At 53.7% G+C, this 24,898-nt stretch overlaps 1 protein-coding gene across 1 annotated transcript in view; it reads left to right on the top strand.

Moving 5' to 3' along the window:
- Positions 1-24,898, top strand: part of COL27A1 (collagen type XXVII alpha 1 chain) — a 137,555-nt gene that overhangs the window by 27,279 nt on the left and 85,378 nt on the right. Inside the window, 7 exon segments of the mRNA XM_049637373.1 lie at positions 6,628-6,681; positions 8,121-8,174; positions 16,151-16,195; positions 16,829-16,882; positions 17,346-17,390; positions 20,228-20,281; positions 21,170-21,214. Coding sequence (XP_049493330.1) covers positions 6,628-6,681; positions 8,121-8,174; positions 16,151-16,195; positions 16,829-16,882; positions 17,346-17,390; positions 20,228-20,281; positions 21,170-21,214 — 351 coding nt within the window.

The following is a 24,898-nucleotide window of genomic DNA, read 5'->3' on the forward strand; positions in this document are numbered from 1 at the left end:
GCTGCTCCGATGCCTAGCCCAGTGGGGATTGGTCTGGTCTGGGAGGTGAGGTGTGCCTTTCCGGAGGGCAGATGGGCTGAACTAAGGTCTGAGGTGCAGCGGGTGACAAGACACAGAGGCAGGGGGTGGCTGGGGAGGGTAGCAGGCCTGGTAGGCGGTGGTAAGACTTTTGGACTTTAGCCAAGGAGCAATAGGAATCCGTGAGCAGGGTTTTGGCAGAGGTGACATGATCAGATGAGGTCTGTAAAGGCCACTCAGGCAGCCTGAGAAGCAGGGCTGAGAAGCCGGTGGGGAGGTCTGGAGCTGGGGATGCTGATGGGCCGTGGTGCAGTCAGGTGGGATACAGGGCCAGGCGCAGGTGAGGGGCTCTGGGCCAAAAGCAGGTGGGGCTCCAGCCATGAAGAAAACCAGAGCTGCCCATGCCAGAGGCTCAGGCCCCCGGCCCACTCTTCTGGGCACGTGGTCGCTCCATCCCTCATGTGGATTACCTAGGATTATTATGGGCCCTTGGGCACTAGGGGAGGAGAGGCGGGCAGGAAGGAGCAGACCTGGTGACCCAGGCAGCTGCTGGTGGAGCTGGCGGGAACCGGGGTGGAAGCAACCCTACAGGGTTCTCAGGCCCCAGCTCCCGCCTTTCCCCCTTCCTCTGATGATGGAGTTGGGCATGCTCAGTAAGGAAAATGTGGAATAGTCTAGAAAGTATCGAGAAGAAAGTAAGCTCCCTGCAATGGCCCTGCCCAGTGATAAGCGCTGGGTTCATTTTGAGGACTGGGCCAGGGACTGGCCGAGAGCTTCACATACTTTTTGGGCACGTGTTATTACCCCTGTTTTCCAGATGAAAAAACTAAGGTCCAGGTGGCTAAGTAACTTGCCCAGAGTCACATTTCTGAAAAGTGGCAGAGACGGGATTTGGACCCTCTACTGCCTAACTCCAAAGCCTGCATGTACTTTTAGCTACGAGGCAATTTTGCTCCACAGCTAGCTCTGTGTCCTTCCTTTGTGGATTAACGTATATTATGTATGTTAACATATACATATATAACACATACATTTTTTATTTACTTTATTTTTTAATGTTTATTTATTTTTGAGAGAGAGAGGGAGACAGAGCGTGAGAGGGGTAGGAGCAGAGAGAGAGGGAGACACAGAATCTGAAGCAGGCTCCAGGCTCTAGGCTCTGAGCTGTCAGCACAGAACCCAACGCAGGGCTCAAACTCATGAACTGTGAGATCGTGACCTGAGCTGAAGTTGGATGCTTAGTTGACTAAGCCACCCAGGAGCCCCACATATATAACGTATACTAATCAAACTGCATACATACGCACACAAAGATATAGATGTACATACACATACATGCACACATACATATAGGTGAATAATTTAAAATATGCCCTATACCCAAGAGCTTTATGTGTTCCACTGTTATTTTGCTAGCAATTGCCTTCTGGAAAGATTGAACCAATTCATGCTGCTGCTAGCATCAGAGGAGGGTATTTTAAAAAGATAATTTATTCTTGTTTTCACTTCACTTCATTGATCATTGAGAAGAATGTGTTTCTTACATCTGTTTTCCATTTGTATTTTATCATTTACAAAGTGGTTTATCTGGAGGGTTGGGATGCTGTCCTTTGTTATGGATTTGTAAAATTATTTCTATTTACATACTAAGATTAGGAAGGCTTCATCTACCTTACAAATATTTTCCAGTTTGGCAGCTTGCCTCTTCAGAGTATTCATGATGATATTCACAAAGAAAAGTTTTATCTATTTTTTTTGGACCAACAATCACAGCTCACACTTACTAGGAACTTATGTCAGATAGTTGGAGAGGGTTCCACCTGTATGTAAAATTTATTGTTCTTTATTATTTAAAAAAAATTTTTTTTAATGTTTATTTATTTCTGAGACAGAGAGAGAGCATGAGTCAGGGAGGGGCAGAGAGAGAGGGAGACACAGAATCAGAAGGAGGCTCCAGGCTCTGAGCTGTCAGCACAGAGCCTGATGCGGGGCTCGAACTCACAGACGGCGAGATCACCACCTGAGCTGAAGTCAGACGCTCAACCGACTGAGCCACCCAGGCGCCCCATATTGTTCTTTACTTTTATACGCAGACATTTCTTTCCTACCACATGATCAGATAGGTATTCATTTATATTCCTAGTCATTTCATAGTATCATTTGTATCTTTAAAAAAATTTTAAACCATCTGGTATTAATCTTCATGGGGGGCTGGTATGAAGTGGGGTTGTCACTTTATTTCCCCCCCTCCCAATATTAACCATTTATTAATTAACCTTGACTCTACTGATTATTATATGACAGACCAGGGTCTATCCCTGGCCATTCAAGTATGTGTCATTGCTCTGCTTGTATATGTTTTGCTTAAATACTATTTTATGTGACATCTACAATCTTTACTCTATGTGCCTTCCTCCCTGTCTCCCCGTTCTTTGAAAATATTTCTGGCTATTTATTCTGTCAGATGAACTTTATGCTCATCTTAATCATTTCCTTAAAAAACACCCTGGGGGTTTTATTGGAATTGTGTTAAATTGTCTATTAATTTGTGAGGAATTGACATCTTTAAAATATCATGTTTTCCTGTCTAAAACCATGACATGCCTTCTCATTTGGTTGCATTTTTTAACCATCTCTTAATAAACTATTATAGCTCTTATTGCATAAGACCTGCACAGCTCTGGTTTATGTGTAGAAATTCTGTATTTTTGTTGCTGCTATGAATGAAATATTTTCCCCATTCTATTTTCTAGCTGGCTGTCAGCTTTTGAATAGGACTGTTGACTTTTGTATTTTTGTCCTTTTTGTGTTTATTTTATAACCATGCCCTGTACTGAATAATCTTATTGATTTTAATAGTATTTCTGTTGGTTCTCCTGGATTTTTTAGACAGGCACTCATACCATTTGCAAAAAAGGGACATACTTTTGTCTCCTTTTCCTCAAAGGCAAGTTGTCTCATTTGTTTTTCTTGCCTTGTTGCATTGGCCTGAACTTCTAAATGCATGATATCCACGTTATTTTTAGAGGAAGTCTGAGCCAACCCTAGCCCTAGAGTTGTCTCTTGGGATTCTAATCACTCATGTGCTCATTTGTGAAATATTTTATGATGCCTCCTCTGGGCCAGGCCCTGTGCTGGGTACTTGGATTAGAGATGACTTACATGGGGCATTTCTGGCCCAGAATTTCCCAGTCCTTCGTGATGTGTCCCTTCTTTGTGTCAGCCCCTCTCTTGACCTCAGCCACTCAGAGCCCTCTGTTCTCTCTACTTCCCAACCCTACCTGCAGAAAAGGAGCTCAACATAGTTACCACCCCCACTATATTTGTAGCATTTATGGGTGAGAATATACCTTTCTACCTGTCTTCTAGTTCTCAGAGGCTCTGTTAACTAGTCCAGATGGAGTACTATTCCCCACACAGAGAGGGAAAGGGGCTTGCCCAAGGTCACACAGGCTTGTTGGCTGGAGAGCTGAGTTGGCAACAAGGCTCTCATCCTCACCAATGGCTAAGCAATTAATTAGACTTTATAGATTCCTTCTATTTCTCACTGGGGAATCTGCATGAGTCTGGCTGGGAAGCCATAGTCTTCTCCATCCCAGAAGTCACACATGCACCTGACTAGGGATGCCTCGAGCATCCCTGCAGCTAAAACTTCATCTGCCTCCCTCCTTGTCTCCCTCCAGCCTGAGCTTAGCTGGAACTCCCTTTAGGAATTTCCTGTCAGTCTGGGTCAAGTTCTCCCTGACTTCCTCCTGTACTCCACTTAGCACTGGGTTGTAGTGTTTTCATCTGCAGTGAAGTGAAATGTAAAGAGCTTGGGCTCAAGAACCAGACTGCCTGAGTCTAAATCCCATCTACAAATTGTCTGACTTTGGACAAGTCACTTATCCTCTGTGCCTTAGTTTCCTCATCTGTGAAATGGGGATGGTGATTGTTGCTACCTCACAGATTTATGTGTCCGGGGATCAGAAGAGCTCCCAGAAAATGCTAGTGCCTGTAATGATAACAGGCACTCTTTATCATTACTCGTCTCTGGTTTCTCCCTCGAGAGTCCCCCATAGACATGAACTGGGTCTTGTTCCCCACTGCAGTTTTCCCTGTCTTTACCCCAAGACTTGGCTCAGAGTAGGTGTTCAGTATGTATCTATATTTGTAGCTATTGTACTGGGGCAAGGATTATGTCCCAAGCACTGTGCTAGCTGCTCATAATGCAGAGAGAAATCTATAAAATGGCCCAGGTGAGGAACCCGGACAAGGGAGCAGGTCTGTCACCTCGTGGGGTCTCAGTTCCACCTTTTATGAAGTGACAGAACAGGATACACGAAGACCCACCCCTGACTGCATTTCAAGCCCAGCTCCTCTCCCAGCTACAGACTGAGGTGGGCAAGGGCGGGGTGGGGGAAGCTGCTGTCCTTTTTTGGCCATTGGAATCCTTGGTAGCCCTGAGCCTGGCCTTGTACTTGCACCATGGACATAAAAGGCATCGGAGCAGGGCTCGTGAGGAGCCAAGGCTGGGAGACTGTGTGTGAGGGGTGGCCCGTGTGGGGTGGGGGATCCTGGAGGGTGGGCTCTGCAGAAGTGACCTGCAGGGACCCAGGTGGGCAGAGAGCTGGCGTTCCAACGGGAGGGGCCAGTCTCCCGCCTGGGGCAGCTGCCATTTGGTCAGAGGGAGCGCGGGAGAGTCATCCGGGCTTCTCATTCATAACCGAGTAAGTGAGTGCTTTGAAGTCAGACAGACCAGGTGCTAGCTGAACCTGGGAAGACCTTGCCTCTTACCTGTGTGTCACCACAGGCTGTGACCCAGCCTCTCCGAACCTGTGTCTCGATCCTGAATTGCAGTGAGTGGGTGTTAAGAGGTCTAATGGACACAGTACCGGGCACGGAGTAGGTGTGCTGTGAATGACCTTCTCTTCCCTCTTTAAGGCTCTATCCAGTTCAAATGTGGCAATGTCTTGTGGAGAGTGGCTGAGTCAGGATTTGGAAGGGCTGAGTTCTGATGAAGAAAGGAGCCAAGTGGGAATTAATTAAAGTTGGCCAAACCACCCCTCCCATGTGTCACATCCATTATCTCACTGGCTCCTTGCCAGGAAACCTAGGACGCTGGTGGATGTGTGTGTGTGTGTGTGTGTGTGCGTGTGTGTGAGCACCTGTGCGCGAGAGAGTGTGTATGCATATGCCTGTGCGCGGAAGCGTGCACGTATGTGCGTGCACCCATGTGCATGTCTGAGTGCGGGTGCATGTGCCCACCCGCACGTGTGTGTCTGTGTCTGTGTGTGCGTGTGTCCTGGGCAGCCCCCGTTTTAAGGCTCAGGGCAGTGAAGTGACTTGCCCGAGGGGCCTCTGGGATTCCGTGCCTTTGCCCCAGGACTTCTGACTCAGGGCCCAGCCTGGGGAGGGAGCGTGGGAGTGAGCGTGAGGGACAGGGATCAGGGGTTCTTGGAAGGTGACATCAGGGTGGACCGACTCTCCAAAGGACTGTTTTCTGAGTAATTTAGCCATGTTGGGCCAAAGGACCAGGCTGGCAGCCAGGAGCACTCTGCAGCCCTGTAAGAGATGCAGCTGGCGAACTCCACGGGCCCTTTCCCTCAGCCCCAGGCTCTTGGGAGCCAGGATCCTCACGATGGGGACGCTTCCGTATGCTAGACACAAAGGGTGCTTGTCTCTGACCGGGCACCCTCTGCTCACTGGCTTCTCCCCAGTTTACCATCTTTTCTAACTCATCGGGTCCCAGGGCATCCCAGAACACAGACCTGGGAATGACCACTTCAGGGGTCTTAGCTCCGCCAGTGCCTCATCTTGGGGCCTCAGACAGTCCCTTTCCTTCTTCTAGCCTCAGTTTCCCCAAATGTATCAGGGAGTGACAACGCTTCCCTCACCCTGAGGGAAGGATCTCATGAGATGAGGGCTTTGCAAACGGTAGAGGGCAATGCACAGATGTAAGTGGGTGTTACTGCACCGACCCTCGGTAATTAGAGAATAGCGAGTTGAGTGTACAGGAAATTCAAGGAGAATCGGTCATGTGTCTTAGATGTGTCTCTCAGAAGCGGTCTGAGAGCTCAGGGGAACAAGCCCGGAGGCGGTCTTAGCAATACACACATGCAAGGACTCGGCACCCAGAGATCTACCGGTTGGTTGGGGAGGACACGTTCAGGCTGCGTCTTGAAGAATGTCTATGGCTTGGTGAATGAGGGTCGAGGACCGGCTTTCTAGGTGGGGGTAACTGCCTGAGCAATGACTGGGCAGCGGGGAAGCACAGGGCATGGCTGAGGGTGGGCTGTGGTCTGGCGAGGAGAAGAGGGACCCTGTCTGTGGGTTTGGCTGCTGGAAAGAGAGCCAGGTCTGCAGAGGAGGGGTGGGAGCAGATGACAGAAGATGTGGGACACACAAGGAGGAGTTTGGATGTGTCATCATGCAGTCAGTAGGGAGCTATGGAAGGTGTTAGCACAGGGAGGAATTGAACTGGAGAAGACCCCACTGGAGGTGTGTGAGCCGCGGTGGGGGGACGGATGGGAGGGCATTTTAGTAGGAGGCAAGGCTTTGAGCAGAGCTTGTGGGGAGCTGGCCTCTCTAGATGACTTGGTGGCCAAAGTGGAATTGTTTTTGTTTCAGGGACAGAAAGGGGACCCAGGGCTCTCACCAGGAAAGGCCCACGATGGGGCAAAGGTAGGTTTCCAGGGACCCCAGCATTGAGGGAAGCGGGGGAGAGGACAGTAGGGAAACTGCCACGCCCTGGCAGAGACCGCCGTGTGACAGAGGCAGGGGTGGGAAGTGGCGAGGGAAGAGTGTGGTTTGGTGTTTGCGTTGAAGTCCTTCAGCTGTCCCCATGCCAAACCCAAGGTCTTTCCCTGTACCTTCTTTGGGGCTGCAGCCAATAAAGCCAACAAAAGATTTGGCCTATGGACAAACCCTTGGTGAGTGACCTTTTGTGTAATGCCCTGCATTTCTGCGGGGCCCTCCAGGTGACCCTAGGCATCCAGAAGCTTCTTGGGAGCATACAGCCAGGAAGCTTCCAACAGACATTCAGAATCCCCTCTGAGGTTAATTCGGGTGGACAGGTCTGTGGATTTCTAGGAGGTGGGCCAGAGATTCAGGGCTCCCTAGCTCTGAGGGCCATGAGACCAGAGTTTCTTGGGGAAGAGAGAACGCTTAGGCCAGAGGACTTCATCTATCCCTGAAGCACTCCCCTCCATAAACTGATTAAGGGGCTCGAAGGAGCACAGGACAGGTAGGAACAGGGGAACCCAGACTTTAAGGACCGCCTGCACTCAGACATACGTATCTTGGAAGGAACACGCGAGTCTGTCTGGCTTCCTTCTGGACACAGCCCAGGAGCCCTCCTGATGGACAGAACACTGCTTCTCAACCCAGCCCCCTGTGCTTGGCCACACAGAAGAGGCAGCTCCCTTTGATTTCCCCAAGAGAACAGTGGCTCATTCCTTCACACCCTCCCTGATAATTGTTTCATTCAGCAAACATTTACTAGGTACAGACATCCACATCCATGCCCATTTGCTCCTCATTGAAACCTTGTCATACAGGACCGATGGGCCCAGCTTGCAGATGAGAAAACAGAGGCCTCAGAAGCCTTTGCTGGAGGTCACACAGCTGGTCAGGTGCAGAGCAGGATTTGTAGCCGGGTCTGACAAAGTCCGGGGGCCCGGGCTTCTCTCTTGTTCCTGGGTTGTCTGTTCTCTGGTCTCATGGCAGAAGTGCCCCCTACTGGGTGACTACCTTGCCCAGCATGGATGAGGAATGGGCAGAAGGGAAGGTGTCTCAGGAATGCAGAGAGGGCAGATCGGAACGGGACAGACAAGTTGTGTGTCCCCTGGGGCAGTGGTTTTCAAACACGGTTTTAGCAGCACGCCTTTCCCTAAATGCTAGCTTGTGCCAAAGTCCAGTGTATGAAGTAGGTCAAGTGGAGTGACTGGGTTGGTGGGGAGGGGCTGGGGATCTGCCCACTCGGCCGCCCTCACGCCCCTCAGAGGCCTCTGGGCCTCCAGGAATCCTGTTCGCAGACAGCTGGCCATACGAGGGCACACCTGCAATTTCACGAGGGTCTCTGCTCCCGTCCCCTGCCTCACCCCTTTGTCTGTGTTTTGCAGGGCGACGTGGGCTTGCCTGGGCTCTCTGGGAATCCAGGACCTCTTGGACGAAAGGTACACCTTGGTTTCAACGCTTTGCTTTGTCCAGTGGGTTTTCTCTCTAGCTTCCCAGCTTCTCAGCTTCTCTCATCTTCCGGGACTGACAATGCTAGTGCCTATTCCAGGAAGTCCTCCTGGAGCCCCAGCCTGTAGGCCAGGAGCCTCCACTCTGCTCCAGGACCCTTGGCCCATCTTAGTTATTTTCCGCCTCTCCAAGTCTAGCCTCACCGACCAGGGTGTACGAATCTGGTTTGTCACTCTCCCTGATGAGCCGAGCACAGGGCCTGCGCATAGTAGGTGTTCAGGAAACGGGAGTGGTGGGGGTGGATGATGTAGGTCAAGGGTCCACTACTGTTTGCAAGATCGCTGATGGGGTTTCCAGTAGGCACATCGGCCTATAGCCGTGTCTTCAGCTTCCGCTCTGGCTCCCAGCTGTGGCTGCAGCCACCCTCTCTCTGGGCCATCTGGTTCTCACCTGGACCGATGTGGTATCTCCTGGCTCCATCTTGTCCTTGCTCTGAGGGTCCCTGTGGCACAGGGGGACTTGGAGTATCACGTCCCCTGCATCCCCTTCACCCTCCGCGGCCAGATTTAAGGCCACGCCATAAATCTGAAGAGGCCAGACCCAGACAGGAGTCCGTGGCTGTCTGTGAGCTGGGGAAACATGGTATTTTCTGGCTCAGAGAACACAGAGGGACTCCCTCTCCCCACTCGCTTCCCCTCCATGCTCCAGTACTTTCTGATGGATGAGGTGTGAGTGGAAAAGTCTCTTTCCAGCACTGGCTCATAAAGCAGCCAGTGGTGGTCTCGCTCTGCGTGGGGGTGGGAGTCCAGCAGAGGTGGCAGGAGATGGGAAAAGCAGACTAGACCAGCTCCTGCCTGGGTTCCAGGGCTCCCTGCTCTCAGCAGATGTCTGAGGGGGCCCAGGGCCCCCATCCGAGTGGGACCAGCTTACCTGAGAAGGGAGAGGCGTCTTTTCTAAGCTGAGGAAGAGCCTCCGTGAGGTTGGAAAACTGGCAAAGCCATTTACGCCGAGCCCCTCAGGCCCTGGCTGAGGCTGACACGCAGGAGTTTGGTCTGTGGCAGACCAGGGTCACCTGCTTGTGGAGGGAGGTGGGCAGAGCACGGGGCAGCGTGGGTCCCAAGGCAGGGACCCCTGACCAAGTGGTGGGAGCCGGGGAGGAGGACCGATGGGCTAGAATAGCACCTAGAAACGTCACTGTTGGTGAGCACTCTCTCCTCCCAGGAGCGTCTTTGGTGACAACAGCAGCCACTTCATCCTGATCCTCTTGCGTGGCTTTCCTGCATCATCTCGAGTGGGGAGCCTTGGGGAAAGGGGACATCAGTGGGTGAGGGGTGAAGTTAGCGTTCTGTTTGCTCACCAGCACATTAAATTTGGTTGTCACCTCAGTGTGACGCCAGTTATCCTATTTATTCATTTATTTAACAGCATTGGTAGAATGCTTATTCCGTGGCAGGCAGGATGCAAGGCATGGGGCGGGGGGCTGAACAAATAGACAAAAATCCCTGTCCTCCCCAGAGCTTGTGTCCCTGTGTGTGTGACAGGGAGACAGATAATAAAAAGAAAAACAGTAAAAATAGAAGGACAAATGGCGAATGGGCAAAAATCGGCAGGAGAAAGGGAGTTTGGGTTGGGGGGTTCCCATATTCAATAGCGTGACAAATTAGAGGGTATGCAAAGAGGGACTGTCCTTGGTCATATTGATGTCTCACAATAGCTTCCAAGAGTTAAAGCCGTATTATGCCTATTTACAGCTGAGAAAACCGAGGCTCAAATAGACATTCATTCATTCATTCATTCATTCACTCTTCCAATCGGTTAGCAAATATAGACATAGGTACCGGGCCCCATACTGACCCTGGGAATGAACTCATCGAGGGCCTCATGGAGAATGAAGTCTATAACGGTGCTTCTCAGCCCCACTGTGCCTTAGAACCAGTGGGGGGGGCTGTGGACCCCACCGCACAGATTCTGGTTCATTTGGTGTGAATGCGACCCAGGTACAAGATTCCTAGCTGCAGCTGAGACTGAGGGCCACTGATTTAATGGAAATACCTTCTAGGGTCGCTAAGCCGCAGAGCTGGGATTTGAACCCAGGTCTCTGACCTTCAAGCTCTTTCTGTCTGCACAATGCCGATTGAAATAGCTTCTCAAATAAGAGTGGGACCATCAAGTGACAAAGAACCTCCCCACGTGAGAAGGGTCATTTGCCTGCCGTCCAGCTTGCTGAAGGCCTTTGCTGGGCCAGTTCCCACGGGCTGGGCAGGCCGGCAGACCAGGCCAGAGAGACCCGGACGGAACCCAGCTCTGTCCCCTCTCCTGCTGTGTGAGCTTGGGCAAGTGGCCTCACGTATCTGGGCCTCAGCTGCGTCAGGGAGTGGTTGGGATTCAGGGAGAGAGGCTGGATGAAATGAAATGTCACATCTGGCACGGGGCCAGTGCTTGGTAGGTACCACACACCAATTTGTTGAATGAACAAATGATCGTGATGACCACGAAGGAAAAACACCGAGGGTCTTGCCCCTCTGGTCCCATCCATCATCTAGCCTGGTTACCAGGTAACCACCCTCCGCTAGTCAAGAAGGCTCCCAGACCCCCATTTGCACCTTGGGAGGGTGGAGTCCTGTGCCGTCCCTAGTCTGACCCTCCTGCTCTCTTCCCTTAGAGCAGCGCTTCCCAGCTGGGGTGATGTGGCCCCCCGCCCCGGAGAACAGGTAGCGATGTCTGGAGACAGTTTTGGTCATCAGAGCTGGGAGGGGGAGCTACTAGCTTCTCACGGGTGGAAGCCAGGGAGGCTGTTGAATATCCTACGATGCACAGGACAGCCTCACAGCCTCCACGGCAGAGACTCACAGCCCACAGTGGCCGCGGAGCCGAGGCCGAGAGCAACTCTGCGGCGTAGAAGCCCTTCTCCCGATCCGATGTGACCTTCTCCAGGCTCCCCTGCTGCTGGGCTGCCCTGGGCTTCAGGGGCCCCTGCCCGCTGCTCTACTCCTGTTCTGCTGTCTAATCCAGTGCCTCCTTCAAGCCCATTTACAATGCCACCCCTTTCAGTTGGCCGTCTACACTGTCCTAGCACGTGGTGCTTCTCCCTCATTCCACTTAATATGTGTTACCTTCTAGAAGGTGGGGAGTGAGGTTGTTTTGTTCACCAGTGTATTCTTAGTGCGTAACACAGGGTCATCCTTGGGGCTCAGCAAACCTTAGTTGAATGAATGAACCAGTGGATGAATGCGTGAGCCATACAGAAATTGTGTCTTCCTGCCCGACCTGTCTCAGGTACCCCCTGAGCAGACTTTGCTGTCAGATGCCTGGCTGTGTCATGAGGGACTGTGCTTTTGGACAAACCACACACTTTTGAATCTTACAACTTCTGAGCCAACACAATGCTTTATGATTTTTTTTAATGTGTATTTATTTTTGAGGGACAGAGTGCGAGTGGGGGAGGGGCAGAGAGAGAAGGAGACGGAATCCGAAGCAGGCTCCGGGCTCTGAGCTGTCAGCACAGAGCCCGACGCGGGGCTTGAACCCACAAACCGTGAGATCATGACCTGAGCCGAAGTCAGATGCTAAACCGCCTGAGCCACCTAGGCACCCTAACACAATGCTTTAAGAGGCCAGCTGGGGAAACTGAGGTTCAGAGAGGAGCAAGGACTTGGCCAGTACCGTGTAATGAGTCACTCTGCCTCCTGGCGTGTTTCTTCCTTGCTGATCCTTTCTGTTAAATGGGGCTGTGTCTGCTGAGGCGATAGAGAAGTTTTGTGAGGAGTTTGCCGGAGTGCTAAGCAAGTATGGTGAGTTCCATTTTACTGCAGGAGAAGCTGGGACCTTGCACACACTGAGGTGGAGCCCGGAGGAATGGCTGAGGTCTAGGCACGCATTGCTCCCCAGGACCCCCAGGCAAAAGCAGGACCCCCCGCCTCCACCCTCCCTGCCCAAAGCCCAAATAGCATCCCGGCCGACGGGGAGACTGTCTGCAGCAACAGTGAGGTGATGTCTGGTTTCTCCTTGTGCATTGTAAGCAATGATTAATCTGGCTCCCCAACCAAAATATAGACCGAGTTCTATTATAAACACGGGTCCTGTGGAGACCCGCCTGCTGGGCAGCCAGAGGCCCCTTACAGATTCCGTGGTCCCTGGAGCTCCCCCGAAGCATCTGCTCTCCCCTAGTACCAGCCACGCACCTATCGCACACGGGGAAATCACTGCCCGTGGGTCCACCTTGCGGTTACTGCCCACCCCGTAATTGCTGGGGCCCAGGAGAAGATAATGGCTTAGATTCTTCCAGGTCCTGGGGCCCTGTCATTTGAAGCTATTTGGCTGGCCCCAGCTTGGTAAACAGTGTCAAGGTACTTCCAGGGAGCATAGGAACCTCCCCCACCCTCACCCCATGCCTTGGCTGTGCTCAGTCTCTGCTGCTCTCAGCCAGACAGGAGAAATGGGTGTTCACGGCAATGTTCAAGGCCCTTTAGGGTGTGATGATTGGGACAGACCTAGGAATCGTGGCCTTTTGGACAAAGCACAGCCCAGTGGGTCTCGAGTCCTAGGGAACAGTCTGGGCTTGACCATAACTTGCTAAGTAACCTTGGCCAAGTCCCTTCCCCCTGGGAAGTTTCTCAGGCCTGTCCAATGACAAAGGTGGTCAAATTGATGGCTTAGGCCCCTTTCACCTCAGATATTCCAGGGTTCCATGACTGTCTTCTGTCCTAGTAATGCTGCAATGATCCATATGCTCTATCCCAGGGACGAGGGTCTATAAGGGGGTCTTTCCTTGTGTGGCCCTGTGGCTCTTCTAGGTGGGCCTTGGGCCTCGGTAAGTATGTCTTATCCCATGATTGGGTGGTTAGGATATAGAGATTGGAGTCACAGCCTGGCATTGCCCCTGGGAAGCTGTGTAGCCTCAGGAAAGTCTCTTTACCTCTCTGAGTCTGTTTATTCATCTGGCAAGTGTGCCTTATAATTCTTACTTGCTAGGGGGTGATTGCAAGGAGTTGATGAACGGATGTATTTATTTAAGGCTTTAGTACCAGGCCAGGCAAAGGGCAGGTCACTGCCCACGTCCCTGAAGATCATTCATTTCCTTTTTTCTGTGTCCTGAGTAAAGGGTTTACTTGAAATCTTCTGAGATTTCACTGGTGGTCCTTCTCTGCTGAAGTGTTGCTTTCTAGCGATTTCTTTCTGGCTGCAGGGGAAGCCAAAAGAGCTGGTGATGCTCAGGGACTCCCTGGTTCCCTTTCATGGTTCTCTTGGGATCTTTGCCCCGTGATTGCATTGGCTCTTTGCAGCAACCCGAGGCCGGCTGAGAATGGCAGAGTGAGGCTCAGAGAAGGCAGTTGCCTGAGTGGAATCACACAGCCTGAGCTCAAGACTCGATTCCGCTCTTCGTGGGCAGGGCTTTGCTTGCTCTTCCTCACGTGCAAGTTCCAAGTGGAGAGAGGCTAATAAAGGCGATTACATGTGTCATATTATGACACGTCCCTGCTCCAAATCCCCCTGTGAGTTCCTGCCATCCTAATGCCTTCTGCGCTCTGGCTTCTGGCCTCTTCTTAACCACCACCTCCCAGCCTCACCCCTCACCCATTCTGCTCCAGTCACATAGATCTTGTTCTTCCTCAAACCCACCAGAGAGCATTCTTGCCTCAAGTCTTTAGCACCTGCTGTTCCCTCTGCTTGGAACACCTTTCCGCCCAGAGCTAGCTCAGCTCATTTATCTCTTCGAGTAGCCTGCCCTGCTGCCCACCTGTGGTCCCACTCTGTCCCCAACACAGCCTCTCTCTGTCGTCTGACTCTGCTCACTTTTCTTCATAGTGTTCGTCACGAGCATGGGTGCACCATTTTTAAAATTTTTATTTTTAATCATGGTAAAAACCATACCACATAAAATTTACCACCTTAACCGTGTTTAATGGTGCAGTTCGGTAGTTCTAAGTACATTCACATCACGGTGGAACCCAACTCCAGACCTTTCCCATCTTGCAAAACTGAAACTCTCCGCCCACGGACACAACAACTCCTTATTTGCCCCTCCTGCAGACATTATCTTTTATATTTATTTGTTTTTATATCACCTTAATTAGACCATAAACTCCATTAAGGCAAAGGATGTTGTCTTCTCACTCACCCCATGCCTACAGAGGTACCAGTGCATGGAAGTTCAGTGTTCATTGAATAAATGAATGAAATAGGAAGGTCATGATGGTAACAGCAGCTGGTCTTTACAAGGCCCTTGAATTCAACACCAGACACGGTGCTGGGCACTTTCCACACGTGTCATGTGATCCATAGGCCAACCCTTATATTTCCATTTCCAAAAGATGAAAGCAAGGCTCAGAGAGGTGACCTCAGTGGCTCCAGCTCATAGGGCCATCCAGTAGCGAGGCAGGATGGTTCCAGATCAACCCGAAACGAGAGATCTTAGCCACTCTGCACGCGAGCGGCTGGCTGTAGCCTATGCTTCTGTTTGCTCAACGGGGGAAAGACCATGTGCCCAGGGTAGAAAACTCTCCCATGTTGCATCAACCTCATGGGCCCCAAATGAGATGTAATCATATCGCTGAGCAGTCCTGAGGTATGAGTAGGTACAGGAGGAATGCTTGTAAACTCCCCAAACGTCTTGGATCAAACCAACTCTGCTGTTTGTAATTAAGAGTCCTGCTTCCCGGGGGCTTGCGGGTGGTGCTGAGTGTGTGTGTGTGTGTGTGTGTGTGTGTGTGTGTGTGTGTAAATGCATGAACTGTACATGCCCGAGGTGGCTTCGGGTGTCAGAAGGAGCCAGTGGTGAGTGTGAACCCTCTGCTTCTTAGCAGTGGGACTCAGAGCAAGTTCTTGGGGCTTAGTTTTCTCCTCTGTAAAATGGAGATGGGAATCCCTGCCTCCCCCTGCCCCACACCTCGTCTGGCTGTCATAAGGGCCAGAGGAGGTCATGGAGGTGTAGTCTTGGGTGAACAGGAGTGCACAGAGGGGGTCCACAGGCTTCATCTCGTTTATCACCCTCTGGGGGAGCCGTAGAACGTTGGAGTTCTCAAACACCAGAGCTAACACCCTTGGCTAAGGTCCAGAGAAGGCTAGAAACCCACCAGGGTTGCACAGCAGATGAGGGCTAGTGTCTGAACCAAGCCCTGGGCTCTCTGTGTGAGGGGGCCTAATGGAGATCTGTGTGGCTGCCCTCTCTGAAATGGAAACCCCTGCCTCATCTTATTTTACAGCTGCTCTAAGGCGATGGAAGCTTGAAGTCTGGGGTTTCCCTTCAGAGAGCCCCTAAGTCTTAGGACATGGCTCGAGTGGTTCATCCCTAGGGTCATGTGAAAGCACACACTTGTTTGATTCTTGATCTAGACACCTGGCCGTGGACCACGGGGACAGAGGGTCAGGGTTAGTACTCGCTCGTTGCCGGAGTCCTTCAGGCATTTGGGTGGCCTCTTCCTCCCCGGAATGAGAGCTGGGACCAGCGGGTTAATGTATTTTGGTTAATATATTTGGTCGGTATGTGTGAGATCTTTTCTGATAGGGGGCTTGTGAGGAGGGGCAGGTCTTGACCCAGATCCCAGCATTACTTGGTGGTTGAGCATATCCCAGACCTGAAGGTCCTAATTGGCCCACCCATCCCTTGAGAAATCACTCCACCCTGGCTTTGGACGGGCTCAGATTTGGAAAGGATGGTTGGGATACAGCATCACTCCACTGCACGTGCCGTATCCCAGTTCCGCTCCCAAAGCCCGCCAAAAGGGCGAACAACTCTACTGATGGCTTCTGGTCTGAGAGCCATTGGTGGCAGAGGAAACCGCAGCAACCTACCAACCTTGATGGACATAAGTCCATTCGCTGGTCGCTGAACACACACTGCACCCCTGCCGGACGTCCACAGAGCAGGCAGTGCTGAAAAGGCAGGCAGGGAGGCTGGGCCTCTGCCATCCGGTCCACAGGCCCAGGGGTGCCTTCCCCGGGCTGATGTCGTTTCTTCCCCCCACAGGGACACAAGGGCTATCCTGGACCGGCGGGGCACCCTGGAGAACAGGTGAGGGCCGCAGCCCCAGCTCTGCCCTGTTTGCTCTCCACCCGCTCCAGCCCCTGCCTGCCCCTGGCCTCCTCCCCCGGCCCCGTTCCATGAGTGAGCCCCAGAGCCAGGCAGCTCTGCCTACCATCCTGCTGGGGCCCCAACCCTACCCCACCTCTCCCCCAGCCACAGCTGCCTGAAGGGGCTGGAGTCCACGCCGGCCTGGCGTTGGCATGAGCCACTCGACTCCAGTTAGAGCCATGAATAGCTGGCCTGTTCCGGGCGATGTTAGGGGATATTATACATGTCGCCACGGGGTTTGCAGGAATTTGGGCTGTGCTGGCCCAAGTCAAATAGCAGCTCCTGCCAGCGTGGGAGAGCCAGCCAGGGCTCCTCAGAGCTTTCTCAGTCCTGGGCTGCTAGCACAGGGGGTTTTGTCCTTCTGAGCTGGTCTGACCGGTTTCACAGAGGGGGGGGCGGGGGGGGGGGGGTGCGGGTTGTGCAGCAGGCTGGTGGCTTCCCCTTCCTCCTGATTCATCTCACATTCCTGCCCTTCTCTTTGTCCATTGTAAGCCTCAGTCTCCCACAGCCCCCCAGACTCAGAGCTGGGCAAGGTCCTCTCCTTTCCTTATGTTTCTCTTCGTTCCTTTACAGGGGCAGCCAGGACCTGAGGGCAGCCCAGGGGCCAAAGGTTACCCTGGCAGGCAGGTGCAGTATATGGCTTCTGGAAGCTCGGTGGCCATGGTGGTGTGGAGATGGCCACGGGTGCCCCCCCCAGGCAGAGGGAGGCAGCAGGCTGGGGGCTGAGGAGCTGCGCCCGCTGGGTGGGCACTGAAGAAAGGGCTGTTCAGGGAGCTGGACCAAGGAACCCTCTCTTTGAAGGCAGTAGGGCACAGGTTGCTCAAAGAGAACAGAAGAAAGGCCTCTGGTGCTGTGGGGGTGGGGCTCCAGAGGCTCCTCCCACTCAGTCCCCCTCCCCCCCCACCTCTGGCCACTCCCTGGGACTCTGACGAAGAGGTGAGGGCCTCAGGGTGAAGACCGCAGGTCTAAGCCCACTCTCCTTCTACAGAGGGGGCAGCTGAGGCCCAAAGGAGACAGGATTTGCCCTGGGTTGTTGGCAGCAGGTAGGACGTTTCCATATGTCCTTGCCCCTCTGTGTTTTATGCTGCAGGGGTTACCCGGACCGGTAGGAGACCCTGGCCCCAAAGGCAGCCGGGTAAGTGGGCTTTGGCAAGTGCCACTCAGGTGGGGCCCTGGGAGGTCAGTACCCGCCCCCCTAGCAGTCCTGATGGGAGGTCAGGGCTGCGGGGGTCTCTACACAGTGTCTGCCAGGGGGGCTGGGGCTCTGCCCTCGCACCTGAGTGCTCTCTGGAGAGCAGAGGGCGGCAGGGCGGGCAGGTGATGGGGGATCCTTGAGCCAGGTAAACCGCTTGGCTCTCGTGCCAGGCAGACTGGGCAGCAAAGGTTCTGCTGGGTGCTCGGCCAGGGCCCAGGCCCGGGCTGGCCATGCCCCCCAGCACATCCCAAGTGCTAGGTGACAGTTAGGGCTACTTCGTCGCCATTAGAATCCTCAGAGGCCTCTCTCCCGCTCCCCTCCCGACTGAGGTCTGGGGAGACCACCCTTTTTTAGAGAGCAGGGGTGGCTGATGGGTGATGCTACTCAGGCCCGGAGGCTAATGGAACATCTGCTCTCCCTCTCCTGGAGCAAACCCTGAGTAGCCAGCAGCCTCACTTTGCCCATCTTTACAATGGGAGCGACATCCGTTCCTACCTCGAGCATAGTTATGGAGATACCAGGAATTTGGAAGCAAGTGCTACTGAAGAGGGGCAGCGGGTGGGGGCTCCCAAGTGGGCTGTGGGCCATGGAGAGAAGGTTCTGGGTGCACTGAATGAGGGCAAATGGAGTTTGAAAGATGAAGAGATGATATGGTGGAATCCCATTGTCTACATACAAGGAAACTGGATTCATGGTCGGGACGTGGCGCCCCGGTTTACTCTACATGCCTACAGTGGGGCTGGGATGGGGACCCGGTGTCCTGAGGACTAGACTGCTGCCTCTCAAAGAATGCTCAGCAGATGGGTCATACAACCTCGGTCAGGCCGGATCAGGTGTGATGTGGCCTCCACTCCTGAGCCAAAGCTATTTATGGCCACAGTCTGGACCTTAATCCCTGGGGCTGACATGTGGCTGTTAGAGCATCTGGGAGGTGGGCAAGGTCCTCGTTGTGTGGTGATATCGGTGACGATGTTGATGGTGCTGGTGACAGCGGGGGCCGCGGAGGCTCCTGTCCTGGGATGCTGGGCCTCCTTTCCTTCATCCAGCTGTTCCCATGCACCGTGGCCCCAGGGGCAAGCTGATGACATCTGGGGCTGCTTGCTGTTGGCCATGCTGATGGCATCTTGAGACCACCTGTGGGGAGAGAGCTGATCTGGCCCCAGCACCCCTCTCTCTGGGTCACAGGGCGCTGAGCACCCTGGATCAGCCGGGGCCACTCAAGCCACCCTCCCAACCCCGCCACCACCGGCCCCATATTTATAAAAGAGAACGCAGGCTTTGGAATCCGGGCGGCTGGCTTTGAGACCTGCTGTGGCCCTCAGCAGCTGTGGGGTGCTGGGCAAGTTGCTGGACCTCTCTGAGCTCATTTTCTCATCTGTAAACCTGGGATATAGGCCCTGGTCGGCAGGATCAATAAGTGTCCCTCATTACAGTGATGGATATTTACCAGAATGCCAGGAAGGAGGCTCAGTGACCTCCTGACCTACTTGGGAAGAAGGGATGGCTGTGAGCCTGTGTGGGCTGCTCATTTGTGGGAGGCAGTGTAGCCGAGGGGTTAGGAGGCCTGCCCAGGAGGAGTCAGTTGACTCGAATTCAAATACCGGTTCTATCATAGTCCAGCCGTGTGACCCTGGGTGAGTCATTTCACTTCTGGGTCTAATTCACACCTTTACAGGGGGCTGACTGGTAATGCCTACTTCCGGGGAGTGGGCGTAGTGAGGACACGATAGATGCTTCATTGCGTGCGAAGCCCCGAGAACTGGGCCTGGCACGTAGTTTGTGCTCAGCAAATGTTAGCTTTTGTTAGCGTTATCATTAAATCATTCCACAAAGATCAAGAGAGTGCAGATAATGATAGGAGCTCTGGGCTGGGTCCCCTGCCCTTGAGAAGTTCCCAAGCTAATGAGGACATGAAACATGGACACAGATAATGAAGATACATCGGAGAAAGTGGTAAATCCTATTGACTGAGGAGCAAATGCGGTGTGTGGGTGGAGGGAAGAGATGGTTTCTGGCGTGGGGCAGCAGGGGTGCTTGCCGGAGGAGAGAGAGCATTGGAGCTGGGCTTGGAAGGGATTGCTCTGCCGTGCCTGGGGTGGGCAAGGCAGGTGGAGGGCGCCTGGAATAGAGGCCAGAAGGTAGAAAACCAGGTGCATGCCAGGGCAGTGGGCTCCCGGCTCCGCTGACTACTTGTGTGGCTTCCTTGTCCGTCCACTGGGGGAGCAGACAGCCCGTGTGCGGTGTCCTTGGGTGGGTTGAATGCCGCGGCATACGTGTGCCGGGCGGGACATCGGCGTGCCGGAGTGGCAGCCGCCGGGACTGCTGGCGTTCAGGCAGCCACGGCTGGGTGTGAGCCCCGTGTCCAAGGCCTTTGAGGCCTGGGAGGAGGCATCGCAGGAGCCACGGGCAGACGGCAGGGTCCCTCAGAGCGGGTGGAACCTGCTACCGCTCTAGCCTCTAACCCAGCCAAGAGCTTCCTTTCTGCAGGTCCGGGAGCCCCGGTGTGGGGCGGGCCTCCCCGCCACGAGCGCCCGCGCCCTTCCCTGGCGTGAGGGTATGTGCCTTTGGACTACATCGTGGAAGCCAGCACCATGCAGTCCATGGGCATATACACTTGCCTCAAGGCCTGTGTCATCGAGGAGCCACGGGAGCCGCCGCTGCCACCAGCGAGGAAGAGGAGCCTGGGCGTGGGAGGGCAGTGAGGGGCTGCGGGGACGGGTCGGGCCAGCCACACCCCACCGCTCGGTCCCTCTGACCCCCTACCTGCTCTTTCCTAGGGCTACATTGGACTCCCAGGGCTCTTCGGCCTGCCGGGGTCTGATGGAGAGAGAGTGAGTATGCCTTCTCTGTTTACGTCCCACCCACCTACCCGCTCCCTCTTCCAGGAGAAGTCCTGGAGTCCCTCCTGGAGGAGGTGCCCTTGAGTTGAATAGGAGCTGCCAGGGGGTCAAGTCAGGGCAGACACCTTCCATACATAAAGGGATGGTGTGTGCAAAGTCCAGGGAGGTATGATAACTTGGCAAGTTTAACAGTCCACACAGTCGAAGCTCTGAGCGCGAGGCCGGAGTGGTAGGAGACAGGTTGGATGGAGCACCTGGGCAAAGTTGTACGGGCAGTCAGGGCCGAGGTCAGGAAGGAGACTCGATTCTGAGAGCCTGGAGAGCTCCTGAAGGGCTTTCAGCAAACGAGAAATGGGCCCGCTCTATATTCCAGACCAAGTGTCTGCAAACTGGGGCATGTGGGCCAGATCCTGCCAGCCGTCTGCTTTTATAAAGTGTTCTTGGACACGGCCATACTCCTATGGTTACCCGTTGTCTACAGTTACGTGTACTCGTGGTGCAATGGCAGAGACCCCATGGCCCGCAGGCCTCGGCACCTTCCTCCCTGTCCCTCCCAGCCTCAGCCCGTATTTGGGATCCCACTTGTAACCTCACCAACCACCAAGACCTCGGGAGGGCAGCGGGAGCACCTGCTGAATACCAGGAACGCTGGGTGTTCTCCTAGGCATCTCCCCAGCCCGGGCCCATGCAGCCCCCAACCCCGTAGAGCGTAAGGACCATCCCTCTGACCTGCACGTAACTGGCACCTGCTGTGTGCGGCCTTGTGCACGAGGTCGTCCGTGACTTCCTCTCGTGGGTGGCTCTGGGGCCAATTTGGGGCAACGCTGGTTGTCCCCTGTGGAATTCTGCTCTGATCTCTTCCCTGTCTCTCCCCTACAGGGCCTGCCTGGCGTTCCTGGCAAGAGGGGCAAGATGGGTAGGCCGGTAAAGATTTTCCGTGTCTATTATGCAGACTCTATGGGTGAATCTGACTTGCCGTCCACCTGCAGCGTGGGCGCTCTCTGCTTCTGTCTGCCCGGCCACTGCTCTGCTTTGAATGTGTGGGCCAGCATGTGGGGCTGTCTGGGCCTTGTGTCCCCACTGCCAGAACACTGGCCAGCTGCTGCCTGGCTGGAGCTGGGGGGTGCCGTGGCTCTGGGCCCCTCCCGGATGGTGCATCTGTGTGTATGTGTGTAACCGTTGCTGTGCAGTGGGGGCTTCTGTTGTGTGGCTTACTAGTGTCCATGGGCCTGCTCAGACTGGGGGATCATGGCTAGACCAGTGTCTGCGCCCCTGTCAAGGAAAACCCTCAGTCTCCAGGCTGTCTTGGGGTGGCCAGTGTTACTCGTGTGCACACAAGTAGGCAGTGGGGTGTGTGGGTAGGCTCACAACAGGTGTGACCCCAAGAGGGGCTGGCAGTAACCTCCAGTTCACCGGCTTTGCCCAGGATTCTCCACTGTGGCAGGAAATTGTCTTCCCCTTCGTAGGGCATCTGCGGGGCAGGAAGAGAAAGCCAAGGCCCAGAGAGGTTAAGTAACTTGCCCACCGTTTCACAGTCAACAACAGAACCGGGATTCTAACAATTCCATTAGTCTCCAGGGCTTCTGAACTCAATGGTGGATCAAGACGGCTTCTCAGATTCACTGGCTGGTAGTAATGGTGTAAAAAGTGAATGCCCTAGAATCTTCACCAGATGGGCAAGATGTTAATTTCAACGATCCCCATTACTCACAAGGGTAAACTGAGGCTCCCCCGTGAGGTGGAATGATATATCCAGTGTCCTTGCTGCCAACTAAGGGAGACCCTGGACTATAATTGAGGCATATTTCTTTCAGACTAACCTCCGTTGGTGGCTTAAGGCCCTTTGTGGCCGCCTACAGTGTAATCCCTAGACTCGGAAGCATTGTCAGCTTGGGGTCTGGGCTTCCTTCTGCTGGTGGTTGATGGAGAAGGGACTGTGGAAGAGGTTAGAACTTGAGAGGTGGTTGGAAGGGGGCCAGGAGCACTCAGTGGTGCCCAGAAAGGGCACATCTGTGATCCTGGGGTTGACGTGCATGTTCATGGGCAACTTACCTGTTGTAGTGTATGGATCTGGACACTCTGGGGCCAAGTGAGGTATATAAAGGGAAGCAAGATCCAGGTCCTGTCTCAAGGACTAGAGGGAAATCTCTCCCTCAGACCTAGACCTCCCTGTGGCCAACAGCCCCTCTGTGCCCTGAGGTCTCACACCCAACACCTGGATCTGAGCAAAGGAGTAGCATGTGATGCTTCTGGCTTCAGGACAAGGACCTGATGTCTGTGAGGGTTGGGCTGGCGTCTGGATCTGCTCCTCAAGCTAGGTGACCTTGGGCAAGGAGACCAATCCATCCATCCATTCATCCATCCATCCATCTATCCATCCATCTATCCATCCATCCATCCATCCATCCATCCAGTGAATATTAAGTATATACTGTGGGCCAGGCACTATAGTTAGTGCTGAGCAGTGAGCAAGACAAAGTTCTCATTTTCATGGGCAGACAGACAGACAACGATTGAACAAGAGAATGAACAATGAAAGAATGAATGTCAGATGGTGCCTAGTGTTAAGACAGAGTAAGGTAGGGAGACGGGGGTACAGACTATTAGATAATTTGATCTAGGAATCCTTACTTCCTGAGAAACCTGAATAAAGTGAGAATGGGAACCCTGTGGCTACCTGGGGAAGAGCTTTCCAGGTTTACGGAACATTAGGTGCAAAGGTCCTGGGGCATTGTTGGCTCAAAGCCTCTGCACTGCAGTTTTCCCAGGTGAGAAATAGGGAAAATAGCTTCTAGCTCATGAGGTCTTTATGCTATGCTCCTCACATAGTAAATGCTCTGTCAGTAGTGGCAGCCATTGTTCCTGTTTGGAGTTTCATGGGGGGCTGAGTCTCTCCTCACTGTGTCCCTTTGAGCCAATGGCTTTACCTCTCTGGGCCTGTTTTCCCAGAGTTTAAGTTGCAGGGTAGGGCCAGTTTACTTACTTCTATTATGTCAGCTGGGCCCTGTCCCATCACCCAGGCCTGCCTCCAGAGCCATCCATGAGGAGTTTGCTCAGATTCTGTCCTGGGAGCCTGACACAGGACCAGGCGTTGCCACTTCCTAGATATGGAGCTCGAAGCTCAGGGGGTGAATGATGTGGCCGAGGTCTGGGGCTTTGGAGAGTCATTGCTGGGCTGGGATGGGGCAACCAGAGCCTTCCCCTCTTGCCCCAAGTGTTGCTATCAAGTGAATGGATTCCGGAGTCCCCTGAGCACAGAGGAGGCAAGACCCTTGAAAACCCGGGCATGCTGTGGCTTCTTCTCCACCCTGCCCACCCTATGACGACAGGGACCGCCAGCAGGGCCATGCCTCATCTGCCCCTTCCACCTCCCCCTTTTTCCTCCTTCTAGTGGCCCCTTCTCCCTGCCACGTACCTATTTGCTCCTTGGAGCTGAAAGCCGGGCAGCGCGTGGCCGAGAAGGCAGCACCGGGTCTGAGGTGCTCAGTGCCGTTTTCCTACGTGCGTGTGAGACAAGGCCGCTCATTCATTTCTCAGTCAACAAAACTTTATTGGACACCTACCATGCGCCAGGTGCTGGGGACAGAACATATAGTGAGAATGTTCCCCCCAAAAGCAACATTTTTTGAGACCCTTTTACTTGCATGGTAGCTGAACTACATAGGATTCTCCCACCGATTCTTTGAGGTTAGATTGACTACACCCATTTTCCAGACTCGGAAACCAAGACTCAGTCAAAGCCATTTGCTCAGAGACCCTCTGAGGCCTCGACCTCCTGTAACAGACAGTTCATTTCTTCTTCCTTGCTCCTCACCTTTCGCTTCCTAGGATTCTGCCCTGTCCTTCATGATGGGGGTGTTTCCTTGCACGGCAGTGTTGGGCATGGGTGGGAGGGACCCCCCTTCCTTCAGCAAAATAGTGCTATGGCCACACAGTCCCCCTGAGGGCCGTGAAAGGCCCCTTGGTCCTGGTCCAGCCACCATGACCGGCAAATGGGCACGGTCTGCATCAGATCTGACTTGGTACGTATGCAATAGGACTTCATGTCACAGAGTCCCTCGGGCTTTGTCTCTGCTCGTGCCAGGCCTCTGAGTCTGCCATGCCCTCGGCCCATATGCTCCTTAAGTGGTCTTTAGGGCCATCCCCCTGTGCTCCTGAGCCCTTGATCTGGCTGGTGGGCTGGGGGTCGGGGGAACTCCTTCTGCAAATTTCCTCATGTCAAAGCTTTGGGCCAAGCGATTCCTAGGTATTTATTAGCAAGAGGAAATGTCAGGAGAATGAGCCGAAGTCCCTCATGCCAGATCGCAGCTGGCCTCATTTCTGGCAGGGCCGGTGATGATTTTGCTGCAGTTCATCTCTCTCCAGCAAGAAGAACAGCAGGCTTCATGCACACGGCCTCCTTGGCATCAGGTCAGGAAGGAGGGTGCGTGGCAATCTTTTGCTGATGGGGGCCGAGAGAGAGACAGTAGAGGTCAGAGCAGACCGGAGCCACAGGCACCTTAGTGATGAGCTGGCCCAACCTTTTTGTCAGACAGACATCGCTCAGAGAGGCCAGTGAGTTGCCCGAAGTCACACAGCAAGGTGAGTGGCAGAGTCAGGATTCAACCC

The sequence above is a fragment of the Panthera uncia genome, chromosome D4 (genome assembly GCF_023721935.1).
Source record: "Panthera uncia isolate 11264 chromosome D4, Puncia_PCG_1.0, whole genome shotgun sequence".
NCBI lineage: Eukaryota > Metazoa > Chordata > Mammalia > Carnivora > Felidae > Panthera > Panthera uncia.